At 36.5% G+C, this 15,668-nt stretch overlaps 1 protein-coding gene across 2 annotated transcripts in view; it reads left to right on the top strand.

Moving 5' to 3' along the window:
• CNOT6 (CCR4-NOT transcription complex subunit 6) overlaps window positions 1-15,668 on the top strand; it is a 76,133-nt gene that overhangs the window by 51,915 nt on the left and 8,550 nt on the right. Inside the window, exons 3-10 of one of the 2 annotated variants that reach the window (XM_047082771.1) lie at window positions 199-385; window positions 2,557-2,642; window positions 11,017-11,106; window positions 11,202-11,270; window positions 12,583-12,740; window positions 13,528-13,682; window positions 14,275-14,429; window positions 15,350-15,580. In XM_047082771.1, coding sequence (XP_046938727.1) covers window positions 199-385; window positions 2,557-2,642; window positions 11,017-11,106; window positions 11,202-11,270; window positions 12,583-12,740; window positions 13,528-13,682; window positions 14,275-14,429; window positions 15,350-15,580 — 1,131 coding nt within the window. Of the gene's footprint in view, window positions 1-198; window positions 386-2,556; window positions 2,643-11,016; window positions 11,122-11,201; window positions 11,271-12,582; window positions 12,741-13,527; window positions 13,683-14,274; window positions 14,430-15,349; window positions 15,581-15,668 lie in introns of both variants that reach the window. The other variant, XM_047082764.1, reaches the window with a different exon arrangement.

Genomic DNA, 15,668 nt, shown 5'->3' with positions numbered 1-15,668 from the left:
TTGCTAAGTAGAGCTTATAACCTAATCATAGCAGTACGTTGTCCTAGAATAGGTAAGCTTTCTCCTGTTAAACCCTTCCTCACAATGTTTTGAAAGATAGGTGATTATTCATTGAAACATCTAAATGTTATTTGATCCAGGGACCAAATTGTAGACAACACCATATAATCCTTTCCCCATTTTTTCCTTCTCTTACAGGAAAAGTAAGAAGCTTAAGCTCATCTTTGTGGTCACTAACTCACTTGACAGCTTTGCATCTGAGTGACAATTCCCTGTCCCGCATTCCTTCAGACATTGCCAAGCTTCACAATCTGGTGTATCTGGACCTGTCCTCTAATAAAATCCGGAGTTTACCGGCAGAACTCGGAAACATGGTATCACTCAGGTGTGCAGATTCGACTTCTTTTCTGACTTTAACCCCCTACAAACAAAATAGAACACTTATTTTGCTAGGAAACTGCACTACCAATTAAATGGTATTTGAACAAGAGCAAACATAATTGTATCCCTTGTAAAGTTTTCTGGGAAAATTGAATGTCAATAAATAATAAATTAGGTAGATACATTGCCTAAAATTTGTTTTATTGCTATGTTATGTGTAATATACTTTATTCCTAAACAAAATTTTTGGATAAAGTGGGGGTAAATAAATAAAAGGCAGTTATGTTAATCCTACATACGGACTCTCCTGTTACAAACGATTGTGGTGCTTTCCCCTCTAAATTCTGGGGTACCGTATTATGCTTAACACAGGGTCCAGGATACCACTGCCAAGGAATGACACCTTTTTGGCCATCCCAGGGCTTGTACACATGATAGTAATAAAGCCTGGACTCAAAAAAAAAGCTAGAATTAGTCACTGCATTTGGAGGACTACAGTGCGGAGTAGAGGAGTAGATAGGATATGGAGTCACACAGTTCAGTTTGGAATCCTGTGACTTTGCCATTTACAAGTTGTGTGATTTGGGGCAATCTCCTTAACTTTGCTGAGCGTTTTTTCCTCTGTAAAGTTACTGTAAAGCCTACCTAGCCAGGGCTGAGATTAGAGATACCTGAGATAATGAGTAAGAAACTACTAGCACCCTGCTGGACACATATTGTATTTAATAAATGGTAATTGCTATTTCTTTTATTATCCCTGTTTTTTTGTATGGTAGATGGGATCCACCCAAGTTGAAAGTAAAGCTAATTTCTAGTTATTATGTTAATCCCAGTGGAAAAATCTTGCTCCATATCGTATTACTTGCCTTTTCTTTTATTCCCCTGGCTGTTTTGCTGCTTCCTACCATTTGCTGCATAGTAAAAAGGAATAAGGACCTCGTGAGAGTTTCTTTACCTTTGTTATTCCCACTCCAGCCTTTTGACATTGTTTTGGGCTTAATTACTGAGTATATACCATGACCATTTTTAATCTCCTTAAAAGACCTCCTTTCCCATGTGATATATGTGGAAATAAATGGGAACAAATTATTTAGACTTGTTTAGTTTATGGCCTCACCAGCCTCTGGTTCACTAAGTAGTAACTGAGGTTCATTTAAATTCTAAGAACCAGGGATTATATTGGTTCTTTTTTTTTTAGAAGTAGTTCTCCTCACCTTTAAAAATTGATAAATAAAACTTACCGCAGAAAATTGTAAGTATCTCAGTGTTGGGTCTTTGTTTCTTTTCACTACTGAAGATTCTTTTGATAGTTCATAAAAAAATATTAATTGTTAATAAAGCTTCCATTATGTCTAATGTAAAACTTTAAAATTTGGAGAAATATTAATGGTAAACTTAATTTTGCAGCTGTCATAAGCTGTTTTCAGTTGGTGCTACATGATCATTTTAAATCTCATTTAACAATTCACTTGTTAGGCTGTTTTATCATTTCCACTTTCTTAAAGTTGTGTAGTAGACTACATGTGGCTGGATCAGTGCTGCTCTTGGGCAGTCTGTGGACTGTGCCCATTTGTAAACTGTGTCATCAGCCTGCAGTGAAATAGACAACGTGTGAGAGCAGTTTTGTATCTATTGAATCTAATGCACTTTAAAAATATGACTTGTGCTTTGTTGGTCTTTTTTTTTTTTTTCTCCTCTCTTTTCTTGAATTAGAAATTTAAAAAAAAATTTTAAAAATTATTTAAAAATATTTAAAAATATTTTAAAATTTTTTCAATATTTATTTTTAAGAGAGACAGTGTGAGTGGGGGAGGGGCAGAGAGGGAGACACACACAGAATCCAAAGCAGGCTCCAGGCTCTAAGCTGTCAGCAGAGAGCCTGACACAGGGCTCAAACTCATGAACTGTGAGATCATGACCTGAGCTGAAGTTGGATACTAACCCAGGTGCCCCGGTTTTCTGTTACTTTTAAAATGTTTGGTCTGTGGCAATCTGGGGTTTTTTTTGTCGTGTTTTGTTTCTTTGCTACATCATTGTTTGAGAAGCACTATATTAGACATTGGAATATAATATAAAATTTTTCATTCTGAGAAGAATATTAGAAATTATAGTGCTGATTTTAGCCATGGGTTAAAAGGTAATATATGTTCTGATGTGGAATTTTTACATCCACAGGGAACTCCATTTAAATAACAACCTGTTACGAGTTCTACCTTTTGAGCTGGGAAAACTGTTTCAGTTGCAGACTTTAGGCCTGAAAGGTATGATTTCTCATATTTGTGCTTCTTGTGGTTTGTATGTTGTGTCTTTGAGTCTAAAGAAGCTGTAAGAGGGGGATCTTGTTGCCAGGGATTTGCAGGCTCACTCTTCCCCAAACTTCATCAGTTTTTTAGGTGCATCCCAGTGGTTTTCTCTCTTGTCCACCTGGAGACTGTCTGCTAATCTTTGTATTCCTTTTTACTCCTAGCCCGGCTTTTCTTTCTTCTATCCTTTGTTTCAGTCAGTTCAGTGTTCTGATGATACATTCCTCAGATCATACTTTGTCATCATACTATAAATGGCTTTCTTTTAAAATTTTTTTTTTATGTTTATTTATGTTTGACAGAGTGCAAGTGGGGGAGGGGAAGAGAGAGAGGGAGACACAGAATCTGAAGCAGGCTCCAGGCTCTGAGCTGTCAGCACAGAGCCAAACATGGGGCTCGAACTCATGAACTGTGAGATCATGACCTGAGCCGAAGTCAGATGCTCAACCAACTAAGCCACCCAGCCACCCTTTGGCTGAGGCTCCTTAAAAGTCCTTTAAAGTTTTGTTTTAACTTTGAAAAACAAAAATATAAAATGTAGCAACATCAGAATGAACAATTAATATTGTGTCACTTTTGTGTCTGTTTTCTAATACAAAGAAATAGAACATTACAGAATGTAAAAACCCTCTTTGTTCTTCTTTAGGTCCCTTTCTCATCCCAGAAGCAGCTACTGTTTTATGTCCTCTTAGTTTCAGGTTTTGTAATCTTAACAGTATTTATTTTACAAAAATGTGTTCATTTCTCTAAGGATTCACAAACTTTATTTGACATTAGGGTCATTGGTCACACATGTCCACATTGTGTTAATGTGTATGAAAGCCTTGGAAGCGTTGGGAAGTGATAGGGCAGTCTTTGTGGCACCTTAGTTTTTGAGGATCCCTTGCTCTTTCATTTCAGAAAGATCCTCTAAAATGTTTGACATCTAGGTTTTAGGTTTCTTTCTTCGAAATAGAGTTTCACCGATTTTTTGGACAAATCCATTACTTTTCTGAGCTTGCCCCACTCACTTGTTAACTTCTGACAACCGCTGATTTGTTCTCCATTTCTAAAACTTTGTTATTTCAGGAATATTGTGTTAGTAGAATCATGCTGTATGTAACCTGAGAATAGTTTTTTCCACTCAGGTTAATTCTTTGATGATTCTCGCAGGCTGTTGCATGTTTGCTTCTTTATATTGATGAGCAGTGTTCCATGGTATGGATGAATCATGGTCTGTTTAACCAGTCACCTGTTGAAGGACATCTGGCTGGTTTCCAGTATTTGGCTATTGTGGATGAAGCAGCTATGAACAATTCTGTGTACAGATTATTATGGCACATAAGTCCTCATGTCTCTAGGATAGATACCCAGGAATGCAATTGCTTGGTCATATTTTAGTGTTGTTTAGTTTTTTAGGAATCTGCCAGACTTTTCCAGACTGGCTGTACTATTTAACATTTTCACCAGTAAGGAATAAGTGATCCAGTTACTCTGAATCTTCCCCAGCTTTGGTGTTGTCACTATTGTTATTTTAGTTTTTCTGATAGATGTGCAGTGACATCTCATTGTGGTTTTAATTTGCATTTTCCTGTTAGGTAAAGATATTGCACATTTTTGCATGTCCCTACTTGTCATCTGTGTGTCATCATCTGTGGAATATTCTTCATGCCTTTGCCCATGTCCTAATTGAATTGTTTTTTTACTGTTGAATTTTCAGAGTCCGTTATATTTTCTGGATACTAGGCCTTTGTCAAATATGTGATTTGCAGACATTTTTTTCCCCAGTGTGTAGTCTTTTCACCCACTTAACACACCCAGTTCCAGCGCTGTGGGGCTTTCCCCCACACCAACAAGCAATTCTAGGATACCAGCTAGATGTCCTGTAATTCAACTAAATTCTGACACTACTTACCCAAAGATAGCCTCAGATTCCATGGATAAAAGTTTCAGTCCCACAGGACTGCTACTTGCCCATGCCTCCCTAACTTCAGATTCCAGTCACAAGGCCAGGTTGTCACCTGTGCTCCTGATCAAGGTTCCTGCAGTCCCCTCCTTGGGTTTGATCAGTTTGTGAGAGTGGCTCACAGTAATAAGGAAACCCGTTTACTCACAGATTCCCAATTTATTATAAAAGGATATAACTCTGGAGCAGCCAGATGGAAAAGATGAGTAGGGCAAGGTATGGGGAAAGGGCACAGAGCTTCCATGCCCTCTCCCTCTCTCCGAGAGCACCACTCTTCCCGAGTCTGTATTTGTTCACCAACCCAGAGGCTCCTTGAACCCCATGCTTTTGGGTTTCTGTGGAGGCTTCATAACATAGGCATGACTGATTAAATCATTGGCCTTGATGATTGAGCTGACTTCCAGCCCCTCCTCCTGGGGGACTGGGACTGGAAGTTCTAACCTTCCAGTCACATGGTTGGTTCCTGTCAGCCAGTCCCCATCCTCCTGTGGAGGCTGAAAGTTACTTCATTGACACCACAAGAGGCACCTCTACAACTTCACTTTGGAAGAAATCCTTGAATCACTTTCAGGATTTTAAGAGCTTTAGGAACAGTGGATGAAGATCAGATATGTATTTCTTATTATAAATCATGATGTTACACAGGGTCTTTTCTGTAACAAAAGGTTTTGGTTTTGATGAAGTTGTTTATCATATTTTCCTTTTATGGATCCTGTGTTTTGTACTGAACGTTTCATGGCTTTATGTTTTACATTTAAGTCTGTGATCTGAGTTAAAATAGAGCTAAAAGAAGTAAAGGAGTAGTTCAAGTTTCATTCCTTTGTCTGTGAATGTCCAGTTGCCCTAGCACCATCTGTTGAAAAGTCTACCCACCATTGAATTTCCTTTACACCTTTCTCTCGAATCAGTTGGACATATCTGTGTGGATCTATTTCTGGATTCTCTCGTCTTTTCCATTGATGTATGTGTCTGCCCCTTTGCCAATAGTTACTTGAAAGTTGAAATAAGGTAATTAAGTCTTGAAATAGGATAGACTGATTCCCCTACAATAGTCTTTTTCAAAATGTTTTTAGCTATTTTAGTTCCTTTGCCTTTCTATATATATTTAGAATAGTCCTGTCTATAGTTAAAAGAAATATTGCTGGGATTTTGATCAGAATAGTGTTAAACCTGTATATCAAATTAGGGGAGAATTAACATCTTTAATATGTTGAGTGTTCTGATCCGTGAATATGCCATGTCTCCTTATATTTAGAATTTTGTTTTTTTTTTTCATCAGTATTGTGTAGTTTTTGGTATATAAACCACATAAATGTTTTGTTAGATTTATTTCTAAGTCTTTTTGTTTGGGTTTCTTTTTTTTTCAAGTGGTTGTAAATTATAATGTATTAAATTTTGCTTTCCATGTGTATGTTCCTGGACATAATACAATGGATTTTTTTTTTTTTTAATTTCACCCATCCTCCCAACCCCCACCCCCTTCCCTCTGGCAACCACTAGTTTGTTTTCTGTACTTAAGAGTCTGGTTTTGTTTGTTTGTTCATTTGTTTTGCTTTTTAGATTCCACATATAAGTGGGATCATGTATTTGTCTTCCTCTGTCTGACTTATTTCACTTAGTATAATAACATTCCATTGTACGTACATACCACATCTTCTTTATCCATTCATCTATGGATGGATAATTGGGTTGCTTCCATATCTTCTTGGCCATAGTGAATAATGCTGCGTGGAATATTACTTAGCCATAAAAAGAGAAAGCGCAAGATCTTGCCATTTGTGACAACGTGGATGGATGTACAGGATATTTTATACTTAGTAAAATAAGTCAGACATGGTTCATATATCTTTTTGAATTGGATGGATTTTTATATTTTTATATTAGAGTCTTAGGAGTTGCTTTTTTTGGTATACTTAATGGTAAAATTTTTGGGAATTTTCTATGTAGAAAATTATGTCATCTGGAAATAGGGATAATTTTATTTCTTCCTTCCCAATATGTCTGCTTTTTCTTTCCTTTTCTTGACTTATTGTACTGACTAGAACTTCCAGCATCATGTTGAATAAGAGTTGTGAGAACAGACATCCCTCTTTTTCCTGATATATGGAAGTATTCTGTGTGCACTATTATGTATAACGTTAGCAGTAGGTATTTTGTAGATTGTCTTTATCAATTTGAGGAAGTTTCCCTCTGCCCTTTTGCTGAGAGTTATTAATCATGAATAGGTGTTTAATTTTGTCAAATGCTTGTTTTGTATCAGTTGATATGATTTCTTTGTTAGCCTTGTAATTGATTTTTAAAATTTTTTTTTTCAACGTTTTTTATTTATTTTTGGGACAGAGAGAGACAGACCATGAACGGGGGAGGGGCAGAGAGAGAGGGAGACACAGAATCGGAAACAGGCTCCAGGCTCCGAGCCATCAGCCCAGAGCCTGACGCGGGGCTCGAACTCACGGACCGCGAGATCGTGACCTGGCTGAAGTCGGACGCTTAACCGACTGCGCCACCCAAGCGCCCCGTAATTGATTTTTAAATATTGAACCAGCCTTGCATTCCTGGAACAAATCCCACTTGGTCATGGTTATAAATCTTTTTATATATTGCTTACTTCTGTATGCTAATATTTTCTTAAGGATTTTTGACTCGATATTCATAAAGGTATTTGTCTTTAATTTTCATTTATTTTATGCTCAACTTGTCTGGTTTTGGTATCTAGGTAATGCTAGCTTTATGAAATGAATTTGAAAGTGTTCCCTCATCTTTTGTTTTCTGGAAGAGAGTCTATAGAATTAGAGTTAATTCTTAAAGTGTTGAGTAGAATTTTCCAGTGAAACATTTCGGGCCTGGAGATTTCTGGTAGTTTTTAAATTTTGAATTCATTTCCTTTAATAGGTATAGGGCTATTTAAGTTTTGTACTGGGTGAGTGAGTACAGTTTGTGTATTTCAAGGAAATGGCCGCATTCATGTATGTTGTTAAATTTATGTATCTAGAATTGTTCATGGTATTCCCTTATCCTTTTGATTTGTGTAGGGTTTATATTTTTTATATTGGTAATTTTTGTCTTCATTTTCTTTGTGAGTCTTGGTAGAAGTTTGCCAATTTTATTGATCTTTTCAAAGAAACCGCTTTTTAAAAAAAGTCCTCTTTTTCTGTTTTCAATTCATTGATTCCTATTTTTTAGTGTTTTTAATCCTTCTTGCTTTCAGTTTATTTTGCTCTTTCTAGGTTCTTCAGATGGGACTTAAATGTTTATTTTGAGAGAGGGAGCACTCAAGTGGGGTAGGGGCAGAGAGAAGAAGAGAGAGAATCCAAGCAGACTTAAGGCGGTCAGCGCAGAGTCTGATGTGGGGCTCAATCTCATGAACCATGAGATCATGACCTGTGCTGAAATAAAGAGTTGGATGCACAACTGACTAAGCCGCCCAGGCTCCCCTGAGACTTTTCCTTTTCTAATGTATACATTAGGTGCTATAAAAGTCCCTCTTGGCTCTGCTTTAGCTGTGTCCAGCCACAAATTTTGTGTCCCTTGGACACTGGACAAGAATATGAATTGGGTAGAATCTTCTATAAATCTCAACTGGATCTTCTATATTAACACTAGGGTCTGTTAGATTGATGGTATTTAGAGGATTTTTTTGTCTAGTTCTTTTTGTTGTTTGTTTTTGTCTAGTTCTGTCAATTGTGAGATGAGTGCTGAAGTATCAGCATAATTGTAGATTTTTCTATTGTCCTTTCAGTTCTATCAGTTTTTGCTTAAAATATTTTTTAGTTCTTTCATTTTGTGGATGCATGTTTAGAATTGCTGTGTCTTCTCCTTTGTCATTACATAATGTCACTTTCTCTAGTAAATTTATTTTCTCTGAAATCAACTTTATCTGATATTAGTCACCCTTGCTTTCCTTTTGTTAAGGTTTACATGACGTATATTTTCCCATCCTTTTCTTTTCAGCCTGCTTGTATTGTTATATTTGAAGCAAGTTTCATGTGATAACATACATAACTTATCAAGTCTTGTAGGGCTATCATTTTACATTTTGAGTGAAATAATAGAATCTCTAACTCTATGACCTTTCATATGCCCCCTGTTTATAGTATCATTGTCTTAATATTTTCTCTACCTATATTTAGAACCAAGTCAGTGTTACAAAGACATTTTAACGGCTGAACATGAGTTAGAAACCTTAAGTGAAGGAAAGCCTATGTTTGCCCCTTTTTAAAGACCATGGTCTTTTTTCTTATGTTCCAGGGTTCCTTCTTTTATCATTTCCTTTCTATTTAGAGAACTTCTGTTCTGATTCTTTTATAGTAGGCCTGCTGGCAACAGATTCTCTTAGTTTTCAGTCCTCTGAGAATGTCTTTATTTCTCCTTCATTCCTAAAGGCTGTTTTCACTGGGGATTGGTTCTGGGTTGTCGGTTCTTTTCTTTCAGCACCTAAAGCTATTGTGCCACTTCCCTTTAACCACCTTGGCTTGTGATGAGAAATCTGCTCATTCAAGTTGTGTTTCCCCTAGTTCTTACTCTTACCTAGAGGGAAGGTGTTTTACTCTGGCTGCCTTCAACATTGTCTTTGTCTTTAGTTTTTAGAAGTTTAGTTGCTGTGTGGTTTGTTGTGGGTTCTTTTGAATGTGTCCTATTTGGATTTTATCAGACTGTTGAATCTGCACGTTTGTGTTTCTCCAAATCTGGGGAGTTTTTCAGCTGTTATTTGAGTACTGTTTCAGCTCTGTGCTTCTTGTTGTCTGTTTCCATAACTCTGAGGACATGAACCTTAGAATTTTCTTGTGGTCCTACAGGTTCCTGAGGCTCTTTTCATTTTTTTTTTCAGTTTCCTTTCTGTTGTTCTGTTGTTCAGTTTCCTTTCTGTTGTTCCTTACTGTCTTCCAGTTCACTGATTATTTCCTTTAATGCTTTATTTTGCTGTTGAACCCATCCACCGAGCTTTTTATTTCATGTATTCAGTTTTTCAGTTTCAATATTTCCATTTTTAAAAATATGTTTTGTTAATTTGCCAAAACTTTTTCTTGGTTGAGTCTTCCTATTTTTTCATTTATTTCAAGCATGTTTGTAATTTCTCATTGAAGTGCTCATTGAAACATGCCTGCTCTATTTAGGTCAGATTATTCTAATGTTTTTGTCATCTTGGTGTTGAGTCTTGTTTATCTTTATTCATTTAGTTTGAATTCTTCCTAGTTCTTGGTAGGATGAGTGATTTTCACCTGAAACTGGACGTACTCATATTATATTATAAAACTTTGGATCTTACTTAAACCTATTTTGCTCTTTCTAACTGCTCTGGCAGAGAAAGTGAGGGGGGCAGTATCTTTTGAACTTCTTTCATTTGGCATGGTTAACATCTTATAATCACTTTATAATGATTTATAAATCATTTGTCCTTTTCAATTTATAAAATTTATTATTAGTCTTTCTTAAAGTGGAGCTATGGTATCCAGGACCTTCACTGTTCAAAACAGTTCATTATACTGTTAATTTTCATAAGCACATAAGAAATCCTTCTGAGAGGATTTGAGACTCTTGTAGATACATGTAAATCATTGCATTTGCTTTCATTTTTAGCACTTATGAAACCGTCATTGAATTTACAGATGGCTCACAATCCTGAGGTTTTCCCTTTTCCTTAGTGACTACATCTTTTTTAAAATTAAAAAAAAATGTTTTTATTATTTTAGAGAGAGAGCATGAGCAGGGGAAAGGGGCAGAGGGGGAGAGAGAAAGAGAATGAGAGAATCTCAGGCAGGCTCCATGCTCAGCACAGACTCTGACAGAGGGCTCAATCCCACAACCCTGGGATCATGGGATCATGACCTGAGCCAAAATCAAGAGTCAGATGCTCAACCGATGGAGCTACCCTGGCGCTCCAGTAACTTGATCTTAAATCAGATCTGTCCCATCTTGTTATTGCTTTATTTAGTAGAGTTTTTAAAAATCTAAATGAAGACTACATCTGTCATGAGGATATCTTCATGTTAGCTTTGTTGCATCTTAACTTTTGATTCTCTGATCCATTATAGTGGCTGGCTGTCCTCTTTCCCTTGTCCTCTTTCCCATTCTTCCCCGTCCAGTTTCACTTGCTTTTGATTGTCATAAAAGTGTTGATGACACAGGGCCAGATACAGAGCACTATTAGATATCTTCTAGATTGACATTAGTCCACAATAATTGTTTTCTGGATACTTCTGCAGAACGTGGTTTCAATCATTTTTATTCTTCATGTCAGAAACTGAAAAAATATTTCCTCTAGTTTGGTATCTTACTAATAACTACATATATTGTGATAGGTCTGATAATTTTGGTATGTTTTTTCACTTTTGCAATATTTTATTACCTTTCTTGGTTTCATTTTACCTTTTTAAAAAATATTTCCAGGAAATCCACTTACCCAGGATATATTGAACCTCTATCTGGAACCAGATGGAACAAGAAGGCTACTGAACTATTTGCTTGATAATTTGGCAGGTACTGCAAAAAGAAGTAAGTGGTCATTTGCTTAAATGATTTTTTTAAGAAGATGTGTAAGAATATTACTTAATTTTGTGTTTATATTCAACTAGTTTCAACAGAACAGCCACCTCCAAGATCTTGGATTATGTTACAAGAACCGGACAGAACAAGGCCAACTGGTTGGTAGCCTTATATTTTTTTAACTTATTTTTACTTGATATTACATATCTAACAGTGTTGTTGGCATTCTTTAGATTATGGGCTGTGTTACATTTGTATGCTTGAGATTGATTTGGCTTGGGAGATCATAATAAAGACTTAATTATTGCTTACCTGACCTCTGTAATATGCTGTAGGTCTGCTGTAGAGCAATGCTTCTCAACCTCAGGCATTTTTATCCCCTGGGGGACATTTAGCAATGTCTGGAGACATTTTTTGATTGTCACAAATAGGGGAAGTGCTACTGACGTCTCATGGTTAGGATCAGAGATGCTGCTGAGCATGCTACAGTGCACAGCACAGCCCCCCACAGCAAAGAATTTACCCACCCGTAATGTTAGTGATGCCATTGTTAAGAAATTATGTTGAAAAGATGCCTTTGCACACTATTTTTTTTTTAATTTTTTTAAATGTTTATTCATTTTTTGAGAGAGAGAGGAATGGGGGGAGGGGCAGAGAGAGAGGGAGACACAGAATCCAAAGCAGGCTCCAGGCTCTAAGCTGTCAGCACAGAGCCAAACATGGGGCTCGAACTCACGAACCGTGAGATCATGACCTGAGCTGAAGTCAGACAGCCACCCAGGCGCCCCAGCTTGCACACTATTTTTTAATTGGGCTGTAAAGAATTGATCAGACTCATTTGTTATAATAAATATACCAAAATCTTTATATTGGAAGTTTTCAAACCCTATTATGTTCCAAATGTATTTGATACTACAGAATTGTAAGTCAGCTAAAGCACTTACTTGAGAGAGAAATTGAACTAATGACCCCTAATTTCCTTTTAACTTAAATTGTATGAAAATAGTTTGGGAATTACATGATGTGTATAATAGAATTTAGTCTATGATACCTTTTCCTTTTGTGTGAATTAATAATAGTTGCTCTTTAAAAGAAAATAAGCCATGCCTGTTAAGAGGATTGTCAGTTTTCCACGTTGTACATTGGCAGTTAGCAAAGTGGTAGGGGGAGTATAGAAATGAGGAGCCCTGGTCTTACAGACCAAGGGACTCAAGATCTTAGTCTTTTAGCTTTGAGCCTTTTGTGGTATCTCTGTAGCATTAGATAACACATTGTGTTATAATTTGTTCACCTATCTGACCTTCCTTCCTTATCCAACTTATATCCGCTATGTCTGGCAGATAGTAGCTTTTCAATGAATATATATTGAATGAATAAAGTCAACCTTAGCATTTAAGTGAAAACTATTGATATTAATTATGTTTTTTTTTCTGCCACGTGTGTGAATAAGTAAAGTTATCTTTCCTACAGCCTTGTTTTCTGTCATGTGCTATAATGTTCTTTGTGATAAATATGCGACCCGGCAGTTATACGGCTATTGTCCATCTTGGGCACTAAATTGGGACTACAGGAAAAAGGCCATTATTCAAGAAATTTTGAACTGCAATGCTGATATCATAAGTCTTCAGGTAAGTCATTGGAACAGTGTTTAAATTGTACAAATGCCCCAGTGTTGATAAGCAAGGAGCAAAATGGGAATGCATTACCCTGACACATTTAAAGTTCCAGCTTTAGCACTTCCTAAAGTATTGGCTTTTTCTGTTTTTAGTGAATCCTGGAATATTCACTACCTGCTTCATTTAGCTGCGCTGTGCTGCCACATTAAGCAAATAGGTTATTTTGGGTTTTAGGCATTTGCTTTGACAGTTAAAATATTCATCTTTCCCTCTCAAATGCCCTTGCACACTATTTTTTAATTGGGTGGCAAATATTATTGAAACTGTGGCATTGTCAAGGTATGGTTTTGCTTTACCATCAGCAGTAATAGAGGAATTAAGACACGGTGGAAAGAGCGTTGAACCTGATGCACAGTAACTTTGGGGTCTCAGTCCTCTTCTGATAATTCATATGACCTTGGGCAAGTCACTTTCTCCCTGTGGTCTGAAAGTATGATCTATGATGTTCCTTCTACCTCTGTTGATTCTTGTTCCCCATCTATTGTAAAACATAAGAAAATATACACACATGGAGGTGTATGTCTTTCCATTATTTACTCCTAAGCAATAGGATACCAGCAGGTATCTATAAAATGACAAGTAGGGTTTCAGATAAAATATGTTGGAAAGATGTTATGTTCCTCATTGTGCATAGCAGTCCTTTGAAATTATTTGAGCCCCTCAAACTGTACACATAAAGTTAATGCGTAGGACTGATTTTTTGTCTTATGAAATAACTTTGCCATTTACAATTTTTCAGGAGGTTGAAACAGAACAGTATTACAGTTTTTTTCTGGTAGAACTGAAAGAACGTGGCTATAATGGATTCTTTAGTCCTAAATCTAGAGCTAGGACAATGTCAGAACAAGAAAGAAAACATGTCGATGGCTGTGCAATATTCTTCAAGACGGAAAAGTAAGTCCTCTTACATTTAAAAAAGAAAATTTTCTCAGTATTTGCAGGGAGTCAAGGGTGTGGAAATTAGTCGACAAATAAGAGAATGAAACATTGTTGTTACTGCTCAGTAAAACAGTACTCTTCCATAGTTTTGTTTTAAATCATCAGAAATAATCTTGTTTTGGAGACTTGTTGAAAGTGCTGCTGTTTCTTCAGGTGTTTACTAGGGTTTAACTCCAATTGTTAATTGAAACTTCTTGTAATTAACATTCCCTCTAGGATGGTAGAGGGATTCTTAAACCCAGATTTTGGAAAAGATTTATTTAAAAATTACAAGATGGACTATTCCAACATGAAACTTACACAGAAGATGACTACCTTATCTTACATTGTAAAAGTATTTCAAGATGTTATTTGTATCAGTAACAGACGAAGAATAACTTGAAACAGATGTGGGAAGCTTGGTGTTAAGTGTGGACGATTTTCCATAATGTGATTTACTTGCCATTGTATTTGTTCAGGAAGTTCGGGAAAACTGCATTTCCCACAAAGCTAATACTTTGGTATTCCCAATTCTATGTTTGTGTGTGTGTTTTTGTTTGTGTTTTAGATTTACTTTGGTTCAGAAACACACTGTTGAATTTAATCAGCTAGCAATGGCAAATTCAGAAGGGTCTGAAGCCATGCTGAACAGAGTCATGACAAAAGATAACATTGGAGTTGCAGTACTGCTAGAACTTCGAAAGGAATTGATTGAAATGTCATGTGAGTGACCTTTTCACTTCCTGTAAAATTGACTTCCAAAATCTGATAGAAAGCAGAAAATTTGTTACATATTAATAGTCTTGTCTAACACCTGAAGAAACTCAGTGAGAATTTAAGTCCTTTCTAAAATATCCTATCCCTTTCTCTCTACCACAAAGCTTAAGATTGAGAAAGCAGTGCCCAGAAAAGTATTCCAAATTTTGAAAGGCATAAAACCAGAGGAGAAAATGGGTGTTTTTGCTCCCCACTATTTTTCACACAAAAACAATGTTGAAGTAAATATTAGTTAAAATAACTGCTCAGAGAGAAGAACTCCATACAGTCCCGTAATTTCTTAACAGCAAGGATACTCTGTAAGCTAACTTCTCTTCCTGACCTACTTGTAATCATTACTTTAAATGTCTTGCGTTTTGGATAAATGGACCACTTATTTCAAATTAAAAGTATATTTAGAGTGACCATCGTGCTGAGAACTGGAAGTTCTGTCACTTGAGGAACAGTTGGAACTAGAGATACTTAACCTGAAGAGTCAAAAATGAAGATGGAGCTTGGTGACTGTATTAAACATATCTAGGAAAAAAGGCTGTAGATTTGATTTTGTGAGACTCACTTTAGGACATCTTGATGAAGCTAGAAGTTTCAAGGAGATAGCTGTTTTGGCGGAGATAGAATGGGCTTTGTTCAAGTAGTGAATGCCCTCTACTCAAGAGTATTTACCCAGAGGCTATTCACCCAGAGGCATAGATGACTGCTTCTCAGGTTTGTGGTCCTGTTGATTGATTTAGTTGTCGGGAGATTGTTAGGTAAATTTTAGGGTCCTTTTTTGTTTGGAAACTAGAATCCTTTAAGAATCCTGTAAGAATATATGGGCTGATGGGCGGGTTTTGTCTGTCTGTTTCTTTTCTTTTTATCTAATATAGCTGGAAAGCCCCATCTTGGAACAGAAAAACAACTTATTCTTGTGGCTAATGCTCATATGCATTGGGACCCTGAATACTCTGATGTGAAGTTGGTTCAAACTATGATGTTCCTCTCAGAAGTGAAGAACATTATTGATAAAGCCTCACGAAACCTCCAGTCCAGTGTATTGGGAGAATTTGGAACTATTCCACTGGTGTTATGTGCAGATCTTAATTCTTTGCCAGATTCTGGTAAGAAAAGTTCTTTTATATAGAATGCTTTTTTGACTTAAAATGTTTTTGTAAGGTATCATTTCTGATAATCCCAAATTTAGTCAAA

This window comes from Lynx rufus, unplaced genomic scaffold (assembly GCF_022079265.1).
Source record: "Lynx rufus isolate CCGP_SWC_20201006 ecotype Redwood Valley unplaced genomic scaffold, mLynRuf1.p SCAF_1, whole genome shotgun sequence".
Lineage (NCBI taxonomy): Eukaryota > Metazoa > Chordata > Mammalia > Carnivora > Felidae > Lynx > Lynx rufus.
Note: the sequence above shows the minus strand (reverse complement) of the source record. Positions and strands in the feature narration are given on the sequence as shown.